The sequence below is a fragment of the Chelonoidis abingdonii genome, chromosome 1 (assembly GCF_003597395.2).
Source record: "Chelonoidis abingdonii isolate Lonesome George chromosome 1, CheloAbing_2.0, whole genome shotgun sequence".
In the NCBI taxonomy this organism is placed as follows: Eukaryota; Metazoa; Chordata; order Testudines; family Testudinidae; genus Chelonoidis; species Chelonoidis abingdonii.
In genome coordinates, this window is record NC_133769.1 from 74051735 (window position 1) to 74073884 (window position 22150).

Sequence of the window (22150 nt, forward strand, 5' to 3'; positions counted from 1 at the left end):
TGAATTTGTTTTCCCAAATGACATATGCTGACTGTCGTCGAAGAAATACGTAGCTCAAATTCACACGTGGCAACATGACCTTATTATCCCCATTATACTGACAATGAAAAGCCTAGATTAAAAAAAACTGTCCAGGAAGGAGAATAGTGCAGTTGTGTTGATGTTATGTTGCTGAGTGTTTAACGGTTTGCTTATAAAAAGTTCTCAAAAATGACTGTCTAGTAAAAAAAAAAAATCAGCTGCAGCATGTAAGATGTTAACAGTTTACACAGCATAATAAAAAGACTAACTTCTGAAAATACTAGGTTTTATTCACACCCCAGTGGTAAACAATAACCTTAATATGATTACTGGGTTTCCTTTGTAGATCACTGTCACATAAAATACAAAACCCATAGCATAAACAAGCAGACAGTTATGAACATTTAATGTGGTCTTGTTGGAAGTTAAATGAATTATACTAGTCACCTGAAGTAGTCAAATCCAGAAATGCATCATCTCCTAGTTAGTACAAGTCACTGCCATTTCTCTAACAAGGTAATGAAGGCACAGCTAGTGCAAGCAGACAAACCCATTCAAACTACTGGGCTGAAAATACTTTGGTTGGTTCTTCAGGAGAGGATTTTCTCTAAACAAATATTGGTCTCAGTTAACAGTTCTGATAATCTTCACAGCTGCAGTCTAATAGCTACATGACAAAAAAGACTTCACAAGAACCAAACTATGTAGCAATGAATTAACATTCATGCTTCAGGGGATTTACTGCATTCTACATATTGGCAGAAAAGTATACTATTAAAATGCTAGGTAGAATGAACCTACATTTTAAACTGGTACTTGTGTATTTTATTTCATTTTAACAAATTGTTTACTTAATTCTACCAAGAAGATACAAAACATAAGGCTGTAAGTAACTAACAGTTGTGTTTAGGCTATTACAGTGCAGGTAATCCTCAAGGCCACATACACACTGCTTCACTGCTGCTTGCATTCTGCTGGGTTTTGATCCTTCTGTTGAGGAATTAAAAAAAAAAAAGTCAGTGTACAGATGTCACATCAAGTTATTTTTCTAAGCCACTTATTAAAGCTGTCAAGCAAGTGTTTTCTAGTCTAAGAATCTTGCATCTTCTCTCCCTTATCCACACTGTGGATAATGCTATACCACATTGTATTCAAATCTCTGTGCACTCAGCAAGTTAAGGATATCTTTGAATTGCCAAATTCAAGAGGATGCCTCAGTTCTGCCTTTGGGTGAGGGCTGCACTAGCCATCAGCAGCAACACAGCACTTAACTACAGTAGGGTGGTCTATCTTGAAAAAAATTAGGGAAAAAGAATTGGAAAAAAACTGGCCTGGCACAGAAATGGAAGAGGTGCCCATATACTCCAGGAGTCTTAGCCAAGGACTTTCCTTGACCCCGTGAGCACAGGCAGCCCAAACATACAGGCTCACTGCACAGGTCATTATACAGATACATGACGACATGAGAGGTAACCTGGTGAGAGTAACACAAGTCCCCATCAAAGCTCCCAAGGTATAAAGCCTACAGAAATAACATCTATTCCATGGTATTTATGGCTTCTATGGCCATATTTCCCAGCACCTGTCATGACTGATGTATATGGAAACCAATTCCCATCTGCACTGTTCAATAGTAGAGCCATTATGTGTGTGTCATCTGGGCTAACAGGGAAGCTAAATCTTCCTGATAAAAGGACAAAAATTCATATTAATACCAGTAGTGGAGAGCTTACTTGCTCTAATGTCATCCCTCAGGAGACAAGTCACTTTGAAAGCCTGGTTCCTGACCTGCATAATTAACAAAAGCACAAAATCCTGAAAATAGATGATGGTCGCTGAGATGACATGTTGAATATCCTAAACATGTAAGTGATTGAATGAGCCACCTCTGGGGTGATGGCACACCTGAATGAGCCAGCAGCACCTGGCCCGAGACATCAAAAACAGGATGACTGCTAATTTGCTAGTGGGAAGTGAGAGATTACTAAAGAAAATTACAAACAAACAATATGGTAGAGTGAGTAGTAAGATGTATATTGGATTATATGGCACACTCAGATTCAGCCTACGTAACAGTGACAGTACTTTCATTATAGTAACCATCTCAATCAAGGACCAGTCTCAGTCAATTGTGGTGATGGAAGAACTGGCAGAGGGTGGTTTCATACCCATCCCAGTACATGTACATGGATATACTAAGCACAGTATCTAGGGTAGTGGTTTGCAATCTTTTTTCACTTGCGGTCCCCTTTGGAAATTCACGCTGTGGTCTGCAGACCCTGAAGTCTTAAACTGAAAACTGACTGAACAGAATTCAACTATAAATGCTGCACATCTTTGGCATGGCACTGGCCACAGCATGAGAGAGCCCTAAACTGTGGACTTCTTTGGTAATGACAACACTTCTAGGCTTTGATCTGTAAGGTGGGGATATTCACATTGTTTTTCTGGTCAAAAGTACGCCTTTTCCAGCATCTGAAATTTTATTTTCGCGGTCCACAGACTGAAAGCCATTGAACTAGTGGAGACTGTAAATTGCTCCATTGTCGGCCTACCAGTTACTTGACAATGTTTGAGTTTCCAGCATCCGTTCTAATCATCTACTTAAACATAAACAAAAGTAAATGCTTAGAGCATCTTCTTGCAAGGTTATATTGGCCCCACACTGCTCAGACAGCCAAACATAAGTAAATAGATGATCTGTGAAACCATGACAGAAGCAAATCTGAGATAAAAACACTTAGCCCTCTACAGTCAGCCCAGCAATTGACTTTAATGACAACATTTAGTGTTACATCGACATGCAGAAGAGTTAGTGAATGACAACATGCAGGATTGTGAGATTGTTCAGTGGGAAGTGGTAAAGCAGTCATAGTGACTGTTGCGCATTTTGGTGTGATGCAGAGGCAAAACACCCTTAGTGACACCCCAGGTGCATGGGAGGTGTACAAAGGTAAATAATTGTTCCCTGGCTTCTCGCTGTGTGCAGCTGAAGAATTCTCATAATGGTGCACATGGAAATGGCCTGTAGGTGTGTTTTAACATGTTCTTGCTCTTCATCTTATCAGCTTGATTTCTTCTTCACTGTCAGGCCATGTAAAACCTTCTGTTTTGCTCAGTACACATCTTGCTCCCTGCATCCCATTTTTAAGGGCCTACTAGCTTCCTACTTTCTCCTCCCACACTTTTTTAAAAAGAATCTGGCTCTACAGCAGCTACTTCTGGGGAACACCGGTGCTCAGTCCTACATTCTAATAGTGTTACCACCTTGATGACATCTTTCTCCCCTCATTTCCCTCCCCTGCCCCACCACACACAGTCAGTCATCCCTATGGTCTTAAATCATAAGCCCTGGCCCTTGCCCTGTTTCTGTTCTATTTCTTGACATTGCAGCAGTAGCAACTGCCATCTTGCCATGCTGAGTGGCATAAGAGGGAGAAGATTCATTCAAGTGTGGTCTGCAGAAACATGATAATAGATCACTTACATATAAGAATACTGAGGCTGGACCTGCACAGGACTGTATGCAAGGGGCACTTGTGTATCCATTCGAAAACTACTCCCTCCTCTGTGCCCCGTGCTAGGCTAAGCAACAAAAAACTGCTGCATACCTCAGTTCCCTTAACAGAATTTGAAATCTTGCAACCTAGCAACAGGCAATATCTGACCAACATACAAGGCCAAAGAGTTGGCCAATTAGCACATCCCACAGCAGGTTCATGAGCCCTGCTTGTCTCAGTTTGCAAATAATCAATTTGTTGATATTTCTGTCCAGGTAGATTAAAGCAGTTCAGCAGGAAGGGCACTGTGCGCATTACTTTGCTCTCCATAACTCTTTTTTCCCTCCCATGGGCAGTGCAGGATACAGTGGAATGCAGGTGGTTGGATGCAACATGGCAAATGCTAAACAGTTTTTTGTTTGATCTTATTTGATATACCATTATTAGTTTGATCTAAGCCCTGCAAGCACTCTTGAGAAGCAAGTTTGATGTATTCATATGGCCTGCTGATCTTTCAGTGTGTTATGCAGAGCCATTCACCTATGCCCACTGAACCTAGCACTCTCTTTAAATTCTTCTACAATGTGGGCTGGCACTATCCTTTAACAACTCAACTTGCAAAATTGGCTGATACTGTCTGCACATTGTTTAGAGATTTCTAGCAGACAGGGAAGGAAAAGCAGAGAATTATCTACAGGTTTCTGCTTCTGTGCATCTGCAATGAGAGCATCCCTAGTACCTGTCCATTTCACAGAGTATCCCATCCCCATCATATAGCTTTTGCAGATCAGAGTAGATATTACCATATTGTGGGTGACTAATAGCACTGGTCCAAAAATGATAATGGATATTTCCCATTATAATCTTGCATTTTTATAACATATCATATGTTCTCCCCAAAAGTGACACAGTTGCCTTTATCTGGTGCGTATTTTCCTTTTCTGCAATATTTCTTCTGCAACTAGCCTGAGCAGGCATCATGTAACGAATATAACCAACTACTCACTGTCACCCGAGTAACAGTGATGTTTCCAATGTCATGTATATTTGCGTTTGGTTCCCACTCAAAATTACTAATGACCTGGCTTGGCTTCTTGATCGCTGCTTACGGCACCAGAAGTAGCTGGATAAATGCTACCTACTATGACAACTAGGGTTCAAAAATCCCAGTGGCTCATCTAGAATAAAGGGGTTAATGCAGAGCAAGAGGATGAGTTTTCCGATGTCCGGTACTTCCCAAACTAAGCTATGAGAATTAACATAAATTTGGGAGTATGCAAAACAGAGGATTTACAATCCCTGCTGCACATCCATATTGTCCTCTTGTCATCCTGAAGTCTCTGCTCTCTAGGGAGTAAACATTTGTATTGTTCCCCTTGTTTGGGTGAGGACATACAGGGGAAGACTGGAATGAGATGGCCTCTTAGCCAAGCAATATATTCCCTGCCAAAGGGAGTGTTTACATCCAACAGCATGTTAGCAGGAAAGCTACACCTAGTTTTCTTTAGAGCACTGTTGTAGGTTCTGCTCAGTACAGAAGGACGATCATCTCCAGGGAAGACAGCCCAAATCCTCTCCTTACTCTTAAGTCTTAAAATACAGCTTCAGCCCCACTCAAGAAATTTCACCCAAGTGAAAGGATATGTTCTCATTGATAGTGCAACCAAATGCAGGCTCTACACTTTAAGTCACAGAGAATAGCAAAAATACATAAATATATACGTGATAAACTCACCCAACTAAATCGAAGATTTTAACAGCCCTCATTTAAGATAAGTTGTATTTTCTTTAACTTATGAATAGGAAAGCTTTTAGTTGCCGAAAAAAGGGTTGATTATGTATATTTTTAAACACTCATTTTGTAATACTTCTAACTTCTTTAAAAAAAGATCCACAGCCACATATTTAAAAAAAAGTGTTATTAAAACAAAAATTAGAGTGACAATGTTGCTCAGCAAATCTTCGAAGGTAAAAAGTGGAGTATTAAAGCCATCTGAGAGAGCAGTTTAGTCAAAGCATTTTTGTTACAGGAATTATGAATTGTATATTGCAGATTAATTTAAAGCAACAATTTAATTGTGTAATCTTAATTAAATACATTAATTGGTACTACTCACCTTCGGGTCATAATCTGGATCATTTTCTTCATCTGCTTCTTCCTCCCCTTCCTGAAAGATAGAAAGTATCAATTAGAAATTGCTCTTGTTCAGATTAAACACATACAGTGCAGAAACAGGTTAAATGTTCTTCTGATGATTATAAGTTTTTTTAAAATAAGTTATCATGCAGAAATGAAAAGAACTTGAATGAGATCTCTTCGTGTTTACCCATACTCAGCTTTTAGAGTAAATTTCTACACTGCATTTAGGATAAAGCTCTACTCTTAAATATACTTGTGCCACTAGTACAAATCTGAGGGCAGACTAATATCTGGCATATTTGCTTTTACCACCACCTGAGACTTACATTTATAAAAACATCTGAATCAATAATGGTTTATACAGATTGGAGAAATACTGAAGAATTTTTGTCACTCACAATTAACTAAACAAGAAACATAAGTAACTTGCCAACTGCTCAGCTACCATTCCATTCCAAAATGAAGTATTCACGTGTCATTTTACTCATCTAACCCATTTTCTAACTCACCTCATCATCTGCCTCCTCACCTTCTTCATCATACTAAGAGAGAAAAAAAAATTCATTGTACAATGTTGTAAACACTATCCTCCTAGATGTTGAGCAGTTATGTGTAAGTTATGTGGAAGCCAAAGAATTTCCATGGTAAAATTAAGTACATTGTTTTTCAAAGGGGGGCATTTACGTTAGTTCAGCTTTGTCAAAAAACACACAAAAAAAAAACTTTTCTAGATCTGGGTTACAGTGATCAATATTAATACTGAAGCCATTTTTTGAGCAGATAATTTAAAATAAGCTTTAACAAAGAAAGCTGTCTCCTACTTCAAGGATAACACAACTATGAGTAAGTTTTAACATTCATTTTGCACATATATTTCATTAAAGGCAGAGTTGAAAGCCACACCTATTACAAATGTCTGACACCCCCTAACAAGACCACATTTTCAGTTGCTTATACACTTTGCAAAACTAATTGCCCGGGTTGAAATTTTCCAAGTTGAGTGTCAGCCTCAGGATAAATTTTTTTTTTTTTTTTTAAGAATGCAGCTAGATGGAGATACAGTTTTGTCCATGTTAGTAAATTATAGTGACCTTTTCTTTGAATAGCTCTCAAAGTTCTGGAGCAGGGATTTGAAATTTGGCAGGGGTGTTCCAGGGATATGCCTTTTTGTGCCTCCATGAAAAATATACCCAAATTTGACCAAGTTATAAGTCTGTGAAAAACTGAAGCTTGCACACACTCAGTCGAGACTTGCTGGAGTTTAACAAATAGAATTTCCAAAGATTGTCTTCACTGAGTATGGCTCAAGCTTCACAGTTTCTAGTGCTGACCAAACTGCACATGTGCCATTCCGCAGAGCAAGTTCCAGATCAGAGCTACAGGAGTGAGGCTGAACTTTCCCTGGAAGTGCTGCTCCACACTGGAATTTGGGGAGAGGGGAAGGGTGAGAGAAAAATCACTGAAACAAGGGCAGGAAGCCTCTCACCCCTCCACCCTGGCAGAGGTGCTTAGGAAATAGTCTAATCTGAATGCAGAGGGGAACAAAAGCTGGACTGAAGATCAGAGGAGGAGAGAAGTTTGAGACAATCTGGTGATACAGGGATTGCAAGCCAGGGGATGGGGAACACAGATTGGACAAGGGACTAGGGTTTGTGGAGGGAGAACTGGAACAGCAAGGAGGCAGGCAGGGATAGGGTGGGGGAAAAGGGAGAGTCAGCTTAAAGGGTGGACTGGGCAGGAGAGATGAAGCAGTGGGTGGACAGGGTAAATAGAAGAATTTGTGCCCAGTAAAGCGCAATCCCCTTCTAGAATCAGGGAAGAAACCCAAGATTGAATGTCACCATTCTTCCAGTGTCACCAAATATCTATGATCCACCAATGGCAAAGTGATCTCATCCTTATCTAAGCGATGATCTATACACAGGATGACAACTTACTGCTGCTGCTATCAATTAACTTCCTTAGCACAAGTGGTAGTGGATCTAAATGTTCCAACACTACTCATGATCCATGTCTCAGTATGATGGAATTTGTTTTTTCAATTTGTTTTTTTAAAAGCTTAGGAAGCTCTGCACTAAAAAACTTGAGAATATTAAGATTCCAAAACCAAGAATTCAGGTTAGGAAATGACAGAACTAAGGTTCCTTGGGCAACCTTAATCTGACACCCTTGTATAGAACCATATACTATTTTTTAAATAGGACCTTTGCCCCATTCTGTGAATACAATGGGTGATGCTCATTTAATGCACAGCACTTCAAAATTTGGTTCTCTTCATTGTTCAATGGAGGCCCCTCATTTACACTATTCAAACCACGCTTTGAAGACAAAAATAAATAAATAGTTTCCTCACAGGCTTTTCTACAGTGCTTATTATAGTATTCAAGTGCTTCACAAATATTAAATTTGTTTTCATAATGCCTCTGATGCAGTATTATTTATCACCTCATTTTGCAGATTGGAAGCAAGGCACAGAGAGATTATATAAGATTATAAATTCACACTAATTTTGGGTACCCAATTTGTGTAATCTAGGACCTGATTTTTCAGAGTACTTATAATTATACAGCTCTTCATTATGTACAAAACAGCTCCTATTGACTTCAGTTTAGCTGGAAGCACTCAACTCTTCTTCAGATCAGACCCCACAATATCATGTTGGGCACCCAGAAAGGGAGGTACACACAATTAGTGACCATACATGAAGAGTTTGGTTTAAATAATTTGCTTAGCATCATATAGAAGCTCTGCTGCAGAGACAGAATCCAAAATATCCAGTTTAGTATTTAATTATCTTAACCTTGATACCATCCTCTCTTCCTGCCTCATTCACTACACTTACTTACCTTCCACAACAAACAAGCCAGGAGTCCTACAGATAGATTTACCCAAGCAACTTTAACTCTGGTATTCCCTAGGTTTTTAACCTCAATGATGTTCTTTTTTTAAACAGTCTTTTGTAAATTTTTATATCCATCTGTTAATCAGACAGATATTGAGTACTCTCTCTCCATTCCACAGTGAGTTCTGTCCACATTAGACTACATAAAAACAAAACGGGCCATCTTCCAGCACACCAGGTCATATGCTGTAGTCGGCCATTTTCTGACCCTACATCCAGCACAGGTGAGCTCACACTATCGTGTAAAGAGTCATGCCTTGATAGCATAGAGTCAATGTCATATCCTTCCATACCTTTAAGGCCTGGTCTATATCTAAAACTTAGCTACATCTTTCAGCACTGTAAAAAATTACACACACACAGTGTGAAACAGTTCACGCAACCTTACCCCCCACAATGTAGATGCAATTAGGCTGACTGAAGAATTCTGTTAACCTAGCTACTGCTTCCCAGAAAGATTATTTACCATAGTGACCGAGAAATTCCTTCTGTTGCTGTAGCAAGTGTCTACAGTAGAAGTGCTACAGGAGAGCAAATACAGTTGTGCTGGTGTAGTACTTGTAGTGTAGACGTATCGTAGAGTGGCCACTACTGCCCTCCGTGGCTTTTGTAACACAGTGTAGGGGGGCCTACCCTGAACAGAGCTGGAAGTACCTAGACAGATTCATGCACAAAATCCCACAAACACTACTAAAGCTACAGAAATCTTATACATTAGGAGTCTTAACTATTAAGAGTATTGTTTGAGCATATTTAGACAGTTTAAAAACATAACTTACATCATCATCATCATCTTCAATAGCTTCCCCTGTAAAGTACAATACTGATCGTGGGACTATACGCTCACGTAAAAAGTGGCCTATTTCAAAATCTGCAGCAAGGATTGCTTCAGCATCATCATCCTGCATATGACATTAAAAAAAACAGTCAAGTGGTAAATTCATAACTCATTTGTTTTAGGAGTCTGAACACAAACTAATGTCAGATTGCTGTGACCAGATATTCAAAAGAGTTCAGCTCAACGGGACTATGTTCAGGGATTCTGACATTTATTGGATCATAAATGAGGGACAACTTGCAAGCTAGGGTAAACAATGTATGCGTTTGCCCACATTAAAAAAAGCAACCTGTGAAAAGTCTCTGAAATTCTGTGCAAATTAACACAGAAACCTAAATACATTAAGTTTCTTCATTAAGTCAAATTTTTCACCCAGACTTGTATTAAAAAGAAAGTTTCCCCATTTCCCCAATGTTTAGCTTCTCCAGATCATTTTAGGGTTCTTCACGATCTTCCTAAAATCGCATTAAGCACTAAAAATCCCTTGAATATCTTACAAATACATTAATATCTGAATGCTTTAAAGATTCACAGCTTACTCCTAAAGTATGTCTCTGCCAATTAATTCAGCCACAGTGATAATATATTCACCCATAATTCAGTTAACATAATATTTAAGTTAGATTTACACTGACAACCCAATGAGATGGGTACAACACTTGAAGTTCACTCCTGTTAGCAGATTCAGGTAAATGGAACTCTACTGGTTTACATCTGAAAAACTATGCCAAAGATGCCAAAACACCTGTGGACTGAGTTTACAGTAGTTGTGGAGTTTCTGGCAGCATATTCAGAGTCTCCAGTGATAAAAAGCAGATACCTTATATAAAAAGCATAATCTACACTCATGTTTGTCTTGAAAACCTTTTCTCACTTAGATGAGGCTTTTTCTGTAAAGCTTCCCACTGCTGGTAGCCAAGTGAACAGTAGAGCTGAAAAAGCATTTGTGGACACCTGAGACTTCCCCAGTTTTAGCAGTGGTGGAAATGGTAAGTGGATAGAGTAGACACAGCATTTCTGGGGTAACTAGATAAGCAGGTTAATTAAATCTATCTCCTTTGGAGATTGTAGTTCAAGTCAGTTTAACACTCATCTTAGATTGGTATTCTTGGTTCCTCACTTTCATGAGCCCCAAGTTTATTCAAATTTTAACATTTACAAGACAACTCCAGTTTATCTTTCACAAGTATAAACAAGCCCAAAATATACTAATTACAACTCTTAGTACTAAGAATGCTCTTATCCAACCTGAATATCTCTTCCCATAAAGTAAGCCAGAATATATGCTAAACACTATTTACTAGAGAAAAGTGTTCCTTATTACATGCAGAAATAGGTAGAATAGTTTAATATCCTCCCAAATTATAGCTTAAGTAGCATACATTCTTTCCAAATTTGGTGCATTGAATTCCTTCTTCAACTTACCAGGTCTCCACTTTCAGGAACTGTAAGAAAGAGAAAAATAAAATAAGTACCAGTAATTTTGAAGATACTACATATAGTTCATTGCAAATGAATCCAGACAATACTTACCTTCAGGAGGACTAAAGAAATTGAAGAAAGAATCATTGGAGACAGTTTTTGTCACTGTTCTAACTGTCCCACGTCCCTTGTGTTTCTGTTTCTTTTTTATTGTTTTCAAAGTAACATTTTTTCCTTTTTTCCAGTCTATTTGGCACCTGTAAGAAATAAAGAAAAAATAGCTATCAGATTGAGATATGCTTACAACTTCATTGTTTTTACATACTAAAGTTAATAATTATTTAAGTACAGCCAATTGAATATTTTTAAAGTGATCTTGAAAATTATTATGTATTTAGAGAACACAATGAGCTAGTCATAACTCTCACGGGTAGTTCATTTTGAGGTATATCATTCATTCTACTTCCAAAATTCCTTCCAATCCAGAGATTTCTACCCCCACACACTTTTCTTGTTGAAAATATTTCTATCAGAAATAATGAAAATAAACTGAGGTTACAGAAAGGTATCCCACAGCACTTATTTCCTGCATGAATAATTTTTTGGGCCCCTCACATATTACATTTCACTTTTAAGCCTTGGCAGGTGGAAGGATAAGAGCATAGCTCAATTTTACTTTAGAACAAGACTAGCAAGCACTATAATTTTGAACAACATTGAGCAAGACTATGAAAGACAATCCCTATCCCATGAACCTTGTCGACACTGACCAGGTGTCACTTTCCTTTCATGAATCATGGACATGCTGCATGCACAAAGTACATTTTCAGAAACAATTTGAATAGGAGGCAGTAATTTAATTGGCACCAGTGATGGTGTGAGGGCTTCTCAATCATAAAGGCTACAAAAAAGGTTGAAACATGAAAAAGACAACCAAATATGTTAATGATACCAGGGGTTAGGGTGGAGGAGGAAAATGAGAAGAAGGAAATGTAGCTGTGACAGAGGTATGCCAAGTCTGAGACAGCTAAGAACTGTTACTTGCTCATGTAATGACTGCCTGCAAAGCAGCACATTTGCTTACAGGTGGGCTCATGGCACTTAGTAATCATTGGAACTATCTACAATGTACTCAACCTGCCAAGGACAGCAAGGGACGAACTCCACTCAAGTTCATTTACTTAGTTTCTTTCATTTAGACCCCAAAAAAGTTAAGGAAGGAAGGCAGGGAGCTCAGGCAAACAAAAATCAAGTCAGTAAGCATTCATTCTTGAAGCACTGATTGCATGCATCTCCATATCTGATGAACATTGCAGGTGATCCTAGACACAGAAGTTAAGTTTGAGGAGTCTCAATTTAACAGTTATTATAGGATTGTCCTCCTGAACTGTGTATTTGATCTAGAAAAATCAATTCAGGGAATGATGCTATATAAAATTTAGAAAGAATAATGGTTAAATCCATTAGAGAGAAGACATTCAGAGTGTCAACATATTAACTCTATTCATGAGCCAATTTTTTTTGCTGTTTACACAATTGCAGAGGTGTTTGAGGTTGTGGTTGTACTAAAGAGCTGTCTGGAGCTTCACGTACCCCACATTTATGCCCCTATCGTCCTCCCCCCAAAAGTCAAAAAGGTTCTGATCATAGTTGCCTAGTACATTGTCTGAAATTTTAGAGCTGATTGGATGCAGTGTTCAAAAATTAGCCCATGTCATGCATAGCCAAACAGAAGTCCCAGCAAGTTGAATCTAAGACCATTGCTTGAATGTAAGCGTAATACTTACCTGACTTGAGTGTAGGGGACTGGATTAGATGACCTCTCGAGGTCCCTTCCAGTTCTATGACTGCAAGCTCAGCCAAATATTCAAGAAGAGCCATCAAAAGCTGGTTAACTACTTTAAAAATTCCATATTAACACTTACCCTGTACAACCCATAATTTCTGGTCCATCAAAGGAGAAGGGATCTGAATCATCTGGCTCTGATCTCATTCTGTATGATTTTGTCAACATTTCATTTGTGAAGAAGTCATTTGATTCAAAGTGAAATTCTAACGTGAAACTCTAAAAACAATTGCCAGAAGACAGCGTCATTAGCAACAGAGCAATATTTACCCACTTTTAAATTCCAAATCATGATTAACACCTAATAGCCAAGAATCAGATACCCTAAATCAACGTACACCTTTCTTCCAGTAATAAAGTGGCTTACTCAATGTCAATTCTGCCCAATATATGAGACTCAAAATTCTAAAAACAATTTCTATCTCCAAATTACAAATAAATTTAAAAAGTTTTCTTAATTTAATACTGGCATCTAGGTTTATGATTTTCATCTTCTGCTTCATACATTTTGAAGTGAGATCACCCAATAAACAGTGATCTGCGTGCTATAATGCAGTGCTAAGCCTCTGGACTACTACAGAAATAATTAGCCATTTTAACTTCTTTGCAAACCACAGTTTCTTGCAAGCAACATAAGTAATCAGTTCAAGGACATAATTATCAACAACTACATTTTTGAAATTGTGTCCAGATCTGAAAGTGAAACTCCTAGATGCAAACACTCACTAAAGCTAGGTTTTGTACCTAATCGATTAAACTGTCATAATACAAGAGATGTGGTCATTTTATATACAACTGTATTAACAGTACGCTAGTGCCATTTCTCACTATGAACAAACTAAAAATTCTTCAGAATCCAAAAGGTACCATCAAATATTTGGCAGGCAAAGACCACCACTACGTCCCCAGTGTCAAATGCAGAAATACACAGTTTGTCTAAGATGTTAAGCTTACCATAGGCTGACCGGCTTCTGAGAACTTCACTTTAATATCTTTTAAATGTTTCAGGATAGGTTCATCATGTTCCTTTAAATAAAATGATTTTAAAATCAATGCATAGCATTTTTCATACGAAAAGCATTTGAGTTAAGCTAGTTACAAAATAAAAAAAAAAATGCACTGGGGTGCAAGGGGCACAAATATATTTAGTATTTGTCTCACAGTAGCTAAGAACCTGCAATGGGCATCTGAAACTATTTTACACAATTATTTGACCAGCAGAGGGCATAGTAAAGTAATAAATAGGCACAGTAAATAATTTCAATTATATAAGCATCCTCAATCTTATTCAGTCATGAAAGGCAATTTCTCATAACTTGATATGCAATTCATCACTGAATATGCGAAGACCTGTGTAAGGAATGTAACTGGCAACTAAAGAATAAGATGTGTCAGGCTGAACAGGTGTGGGGGCATGGTACATCATTCCATTGACAAAGTACTTTGAAATGGGATACAAGCCATTTTGATTCTACCAGCAGAAATACCAAAACAGCCAAATCATATCACTATTTCCACAACTTCTAGGAGCACACCAGTACAAATTTTATAGCTTATGATTATATTTAACTTTAGGTCACCACCTACCTGAACCATATCACTAAGCAAGTCAACATTCTTAAATACTGTCAGCCAAAACTCAGGAATTCCTTTAGGGTCTTCTTTTTCTTCATCTTTTTTCTCCTCTTCAAGCTTGGCCTTCTCTTTCATTTCCTCCTTGATAAAATAAAAATGTTAAACTTTCTAAAATTTAACAAGAGTTTTAGCAGGGTGTTGGACTAGATGACTCCCTGAGGTCCCTTCCAACCCTGATATTCTATGATTCGTGTATCAAGTACCAAATATTCAATTAAAGCACACCATTTTATGATAAAGTCAGTGTGCCCATAACGAAAACTCAAGATTCAGAGCTACTTTATAGGAGTTACAAAAAGCTATTATGAGAATTTCACTGCTGGCATTTTAAATTTTGCTACAGTATTGGGTCTTGCATAGTGTGTTAAAGCTTGAAATATGCCATCAATTATTCTCTTCAGATATAGTGGAGATACTTACTGAAATTTCTTCTTCAGCATCTGCTTTCCATTCACATTCTTCCTCTGTAGGTTCATAAATTGCATTGATGATTTCACTTCGCTGGAAAATAAAACCATGAAGTCTTTCAGGTTTACTGTTGGTATGTTTTTGCAATTAGTAAAGTTACTGTAATCCAAGCTCTCCCTTTGGGGAATGAATTCCATTTGTTTCTTGATCTCATCTGCCACTCAACAGTAACATTACACTTTACTCCTATGCCCCTCCAAAATAGCCACCCAGGTCTTGAGACCCTTAATCACACTGGTTACTCTCATGGGTGGTCCTATTGGACTCAATTCACTCATGGGACTAAGGGGTTCACATCTGGCCCCACATGGGACTAACACCATAAAGCTACAGATATGCACCACTGATATTTATTCCCATTATAATCCTCTCTGTTGGGATTTTACTTAACTAGATCTTAAAAATAAAGTCAAATTAGCACACAGTTGTTACCTTATCAAACAAAGGTTGATAGAGAGCAGCATACTTTCTTTCCAGCTCATGAACTTCCTCGTAGAACTTTGCTTCTATCTGTGCACACTTAACTTGAAGGTTCTTGAGCGCATTCACCCGTCTCTTAACTACCTTAGGCAAGCTGAAAGTTTCAGTTATATAGTATTATGATTACTATTAACAGAAGTGTTCCATAAAACACACTGACCCCCTTCTCAATCACTCCCTGCCCACCCCATAGCCACCTTATGTAGTACAGACTGGTTTTGTGTTATGCTATGTTACAACACTTTTCATACTTAAGCTTTTGACAGAAGAACAACTGAGAACATAACTCACTATTTCATGCTGATTCGGCGTTAATGCAAACGCGTAACTAATCTGAGGTTTCATTAAGGCTAGGGGCAAAGCATTCCAAAGAACCGAGACAAATGAAAAAAGTTTTTATTACATAAGGTTTGCTTAAAGATCCTAAGCAATAATGTTAGGCTGCTCTCTAAATAGTAGAGCATTAACTGAATTTATAGTAATTTAAAGTAAATGATTGTCAGGATAGTGTTTTTTAATCCCTGCAAAGATGACAAGCAACTTTTTTTCTATTTCATTAGAGAAAATCAAGTAATGTCAGGATTTACATCTATATATTAGGCAGTTGAGAGCCAAGAGGCTGGTGCAACATTTCAGATTATATAATATTCCCATGAATTAAAAAGACTTTCCCTAGACAGACCAATGTATTAAGTAAACATGTTGGAAAAAAGTGTTGAAGTGACACTGATTATAAGATACACTAAGTGGTTGCAACCCCTTGAGCTCTTCGCTTTATGTGTAATCAACTGGGTGCTCTCCTTACATCTGGGCTCCAATGACGATGTAACATTAAAACATTAAGGCCTGGCTATAGCTGAGGTGGATAAAGTCCAGTTTGTGAGTGAGATGGGTTGCAAAGCTGGCCTCCAAGTTTCTCCGTCCTGGACTGGAGGTACACTGGCCCAGTCACCCAGCATTAGGCTACAACAAGCTCTCTAAATTACACTGGCTAGCCGCAGTTGGCTGCCCAGGGGCTGATCAGCAGAATGTATGGTAGTCCCAGCTTTGCCCCTCTAAACTGACATAAGAATACAGGGTATCAGAGCCTATATACCACAGGATCCTATTATGCTGCAGTAATCTTCCTGGGGCCACTTACACTAGCTTCATGCCTATGTCCCAATGGCAGTGGAGCACAAAGTGCCCATGCCACAACCGAGGATCTGAACTCAAGTATTTTATGCAAACTTTATGAAAAAAATGTACATTACTTGAATCGGAGAACGATGGGGTATATTCTCAAGGATGGTGCTCAATTTGTAAGAATTATACACAGTAATATTTATATGTCTAAGAGCACAAAATTATATTTTGCCATTTATTCAGTGTATGGCTATCCAAACTGGGTAGCACCCTGAGCTACCCCCGTGCCTGCACACAGATCCTGCTACCCCATCCCTGCACCCTGAGCAGTTTTCAAACACTTTTTGATCTGAGTTCCCCCTTTGAGTTATATTTTTGGTTGCACCCCCCAACAGCCCAGAGAGGCTGGGTGGCCTCCCGAGTGAGTCAGGGGTTGAGCTCCGCACAGCAGGGTCCAGACTCGAGCCCTGACAGCTCTTGTCCCTCCAAATAGAAGTAAAACTACATCTATGCCTAAGGACTTCCCTGGTCTGGAGCTTCCCCCGCCACACAACCCCTGCTGGGCCCTGGCATTTTATAGCATGTTGAGCAGGGCCTCAGTGAGAAAGGTTGAGAACCCTGGGGAAAAGAGAGTATTAATTACAGGACAAAGCAAAAAGTTAAAACCCTTCCATTGTCATCCTATCAGTGACAAAATAGTGATTTCATGATTGGATATTTTAAAAATATTTTATGCACTTTCACGAAGAGAAAATTTGGAAGACTGCCTACCCAAAAGGAGTGTGTAGCTAAAGTTATTTTAGGAACTAGAAAAGATTGAGTGCATTAGCATTTGCCTACTTTATTAAAGAAGTGGGTCATATTGATCAGAACAGACAATAATCAGACAGCTTTTATTCTTCTTCTCACCTTCAGCTTTAAGAAGGGAGAGACAACTGAAGGCTCTCTTAAGCACTGGATGTGACTAAATTAAGTAGTTTGACAACTTAAGTATCTAGCACTGCTCTACTCAGATTGTATTACTTACAGTTTCCGAGACTATTGCAACACTAGCTTAGTTTTAAAATGCAAAATTGCCACATTTTCTCACCATCATTCTCAGGTTTGACAAGAATGTACCACCCTGACTACTAATATCTATTAACATCAAACAAGTGAGTTTCCCATGTGTCACCAATAATTCGGCAGCAAGCTTTTGCTGAAGCAGAGGTCTGCAATATGCAATACCAAACAAAACTTACTCATGAAGGTTCAGAAAAAAGTTCTTAGCCACCCAATATGACATTTATATTCAGTTATATTCCTTTCATATGCTCTAAAAGAGATGTTGAAAAATTTAAGGTCAAATTTATCATTAATACTCCACTGCAATTTCAATTTGAAGAAATGGTACAGTAAAAAAACCAAAAGGTTAGTTGTGTTAAGATGTTAATAGAAAAATGTTAGAAACACTTCTTTTGAGACAGCATATGATAAGCACTCATTTGATGTCACTGACCAGAGTAACATTTTGCAAGAGTCTAAGGACACTGGACAGGTCCTAGCAACTGTACATATAAGCATCAAGAAACAGATACATACATCTGTTTCTCTGCATCAGAGGCTGTCAGGCTAATATTGGACACCTAATGCAAATTCAAGCCAGACTAATTTAACGCAGGTTAACCCCTTTTACAGGAGCATCTGGGTTCCTTAGTATAAATCATATTGAATATAAAAGTAAAATGCAGAACTGTTAGTGCCAATTAATTGCAAACTTCAGCTGAGATTTATATATCTATTATCTTTACATGCCTTGTCCTTTCACACAGGAAGTGTCACCTATAAGCAGTTTTATAAAAGAATTATGCAATAGCTCCAAAGAGAGGCAACAGGTCCAAAAGAATCAAAGCTGAAGGAACAAACAGATACAAGATGACACCCAGTTAGCACTTGGTCCTCTGAATGCAAGAGTATGTTATGAATGTATGGTCAGAGGAGAAGCAGGGCAAATCTCCTCAGGTTTGTCTGACCTACAGAAAGACTTTAAATCAGCTTGTGGAGCCAAGCTTCATTGGAATTAGTATAAACATGGACAGAGGAGCAACTTGGACTAGACTTGGCCAAATAGAATGCTTTTCCATCTGAAAATGCCAATTTGTCAAAACCTAAACATTCCACAGGAATGTATTGATTTCAGCTGAATTTCAACAGAACTTGCAATGGAAGCTTGCTTGGTTTCCTGCCAGCTTGCTTGCCTACTCAGCTCCTCAGCAGCCTGGACTTCTATATTGGGCTTCTGGGAGCCCCATCTCTGAGGCAGCCTGAGTTGCCTATAGCCTCAAAACATTCTGAAAAGGTTGAAACAATGTTCCCAATTTTTCACAACAGAATTTTGAAATTCTTGTTCTTTACAGAAACTTTCAAATTTGTTTTTCCCTGTTTTGAATAGAGGGGATTTTTGAAGTTCCCCGTGGACAAAGTATTCCCATTTCCGGGAAGCTCTTAAACAAAAGGCTAATTTGTAGCCTGTTTACAAAAAATAGTCATTTGGGGTGGTCCACGGAATGCATCAGCCCTTTGGAGGAAATCAAATTAAAACATTATTTGAAAAAGACTTTGCTTCTCCCATTAGGCTTGTTGCAAGCCTCACCTGCTTATTCTCATTCCTGATAGATTATAAGGAGCATACATGGACATAGGAGTTAACAGGATTTTTAGCCTTAAGTTTCATACCAGCTGGAAAGCACAAGGGGATAAACAGTCCTTTAAACAAGACCCACCAACCAGTGGCAGCTTGTGTCTCACCTCAGGCAGACATTTGGAAAGGTTTGGGAGGCATACTGCTAATATCTGTCAGTCAGGGTTTGGGATGGGAAGGAGAGGGGGAGCTGGAGAATACAGACATACCAGTCTTCGCTCAACACTCTGGTCTACACAACAGACCTATATTAGCGTAACTATGCCGCTCAGGGATGAGAAAAATTCAAACCCCACAGCAACGTAATTATACTATCAAAAGCCCCCGCGTAGACAGCTCTACGTTATGGGAAGAACTTCTCCCACCGATAAAAACCACCTCCCCGAGAGGTGGTAGCTAACTACACAGACAGGAGAGCATGCACTCTCGTCAGTTTATACTTCTGGGCAAATTCTACATCACACTGCATGTGCGCATAATTCATGTCCTTCACAGATTACTTCCCTCTCAGTCATTTTTCTGCAGGGAAGCAAAGGGAAGCTGCAAAAGCAGTCACGCACCACTCCCTAGCGCAGTTACATCATTTCAGGCACCTAAAGCAGCCGGCAGAGAGGTAAATCACCACAGAGCTGGGGACATCGCAGCCAGTGGCTCTATCCCTGAGACAAGATCAGCTGCTAGTCTCATCAGGGCTGGAGGCAGGAGAGGACAGGACTTACTCTTCCCCTGCAAGGAGTGGCTGGGGCTATGTCAGACCTCCCCCTAGCTGCAGGAAGCTCAGCATCCTCCCCTTCTTCCTACCCCATTCAGTCCTCAGCTGTAGGGGGAGGGGTCACTGTATGGGGAGCTGCTCCCCCATCCACCCAGCCTCTGTGTATCTAAATGTCCCATACCCAGACACCCCTGCTAAGCCTCACGCAGCCCTCCATACCCAAACCCCACCCCACTGAACTTCAACTCCTGTCTCTGGATCCCCACCCCTGCATGCAGAGTCCTCGCACTGAGCTCCCTTTATTCAAACCCCATCTTAATGGCCCCCCCCAGCACTAAGCCCTCACATCCAGACCCCCATACCACTGACCCCCAACTAGCTGTATCCAGACCTTCCCCCACCACCCAGACCCCCCTCTTGAGCCCCCCCACACCCAGACCCTTCTGCTGAGCCCTAAACACAGTCACCTGGAAGCCCCTACAGATTCTCACTGCCTCTGCACCTGGAACTCCAACAAGCCTCTGTGTATCCAGATCCCCCCACACCTAGACAGCCCAACTGAGCTGCCTGCATCCAGACTGTCCCACACAGAATCCTCTCAGATAACACCTGGATTCCCTTCTCCCCCCCCGCCCCCCCACCACACAGCACCCCTCCACACTTGGATCCTGCCTGCCCCACACCTGGTGCAGATGGGTGGGGTCCCAGGGTATTTCTGAGGCAGGCCCAGATCTTGTGCTGTGTCAGGATCAGGTGCAGCTGCACCATTGAATTAAATGTCCAAGGGGTGGGAGGGCTGCAGGATGATCTCCCACCTTCATGCAGCCAGTGGCCTGTGCTCCTCACTGCTGTGCTGAAGCCACTGCATTTATTTATTGACAAATAAAAAACTTGCAGAATTTTAAAATACTGTGTGCAGAAGTTAATATTTTAGCGCAGATTGCCCTCAGGAGTATTTGGAGCATCTTAATTAAAGCTACATCAACTGTATGCTGCTGCAGCATAATAACTGTAGACTTGCCCTACGTTACTATAACAACCAAGTAATAAGACTGTTAAGGTTTTGGGACACAGACCATGGATGAGATTTCCCACACTGGCCCTGTTCGCAACTACATATTGCAAACATTTCAGTGCACTACTATTATCCCACAAGATATACTGGAGGGTGGACAAACACTGAGCAAACCACATCATAACCATTTGGCCTAGTGAAAATACTGACTAGGACTACTTCTAGCTTTGTCACTGGCCTACTCGGTGACTGGGGGCAAGTCATTTCACCTCTGTGCCTTTGTTTCCTATCTGTAAAAATGGAGATACTGAGGAAAAGCACTATATAAAGCTAGGCCTTTTGAAATATTTCTTTGTTTAAAAAAATTAAAAAATAAAAAATTGGATATTGAATAGCAAAAACCCCATAATTAACCCAGAGTTCAGGTTGCCTGGTGATAGCTCATGCCCTTCTAGAAGAAGTTCAGAGAAACTCTACTGAAAAACAACAAACAAAGTTAAGGTAAACAACAATGCAACTTTAACCCTGCCCATATCAGAAACACTCCCACAATGGGTTGGGGGTAGGTGGGTGGGAGGGAAGGGAACACCTACTGACATGACTGTAGCAGTGCCCCATAATGCCCATAACACACACAGTGACAAGGCAGAGTGCAGGTAATGAATAGGTGCTACTTGCCCTTGCCCGACACTCGAACACAAACACAGACTACTCCACAGACAGAATGCCACGCTTTAAACAAGCACTTCATACCCTTCCACAACCAACTGACACTTGCATATACCACCCAAACCTGTACTTCCTCAGACCCATCATTATATCCACCAGCTTCTCTCATATCCCATCTCATGAGAGCACCCATGGAAAGAAAACCCTAGAGCCCTGCTACTCACACAACCTACCAAATTCTGTATTAAAGTGATGCAGAGTAGAACCTCAAGGTACATGTGTATCTCTCTTTTGCTTACATATGTTGGGGGGGAAGGGAAGGGGAGGAGAAGAGACACAGACCCAGTTCTCTTCTTATCACAACTACAGCTCTCCTAAGCTGCTCCAACTTATTCCTTCACCATTCAATACAGCTACACTCAGTGAATGCAGCTTAGTCCATGCAGATAATTCCCAGGGGCTACTGCCAGTTCCAGGTGACAGAGTTAAGGATGTGCAAGCATTTACCTTAACTCCATTTTCTGGCTTTCTGACATTTGAATTTTGCTGAACTCTGCATTCTGCAAGTGCATGAGCTATCAACTGGGCAATCTTAATGCTGCATTACTGAAGTTTTATGCTATTTAATCATTCTACAAGTTTTTATGACCATACTGTAACAAGGATATCAGGAAACAAATAACTCAGCACCCATATT

At 39.8% G+C, this 22150-nt stretch overlaps 1 protein-coding gene across 7 annotated transcripts in view; it reads right to left on the reverse strand.

Moving 5' to 3' along the window:
- Positions 1-290: 290 nt before the first annotated feature.
- NAP1L1 (nucleosome assembly protein 1 like 1) overlaps positions 291-22150 on the reverse strand; it is a 58634-nt gene continuing 36774 nt past the window's right edge. For 4 of the 7 annotated variants that reach the window (XM_032783727.1, XM_075066636.1, XM_075066633.1 and 1 more), the window contains 11 exons: positions 15205-15346; positions 14725-14805; positions 14257-14385; positions 13624-13695; positions 12749-12888; positions 10935-11080; positions 10827-10846; positions 9343-9465; positions 6171-6203; positions 5639-5689; positions 291-1011 (listed from right to left, as the gene is read on the reverse strand). In XM_032783727.1, coding sequence (XP_032639618.1) covers positions 976-1011; positions 5639-5689; positions 6171-6203; positions 9343-9465; positions 10827-10846; positions 10935-11080; positions 12749-12888; positions 13624-13695; positions 14257-14385; positions 14725-14805; positions 15205-15346 — 973 coding nt within the window. In that variant the 3' untranslated portion in view covers positions 291-975. Of the gene's footprint in view, positions 1012-1352; positions 1496-5638; positions 5690-6170; positions 6204-9342; positions 9466-10826; positions 10847-10934; positions 11081-12748; positions 12889-13623; positions 13696-14256; positions 14386-14724; positions 14806-15204; positions 15347-22150 lie in introns of all 7 variants that reach the window. The other 3 variants (XM_075066642.1, XM_032783723.2, XM_075066653.1) reach the window with 2 other exon arrangements.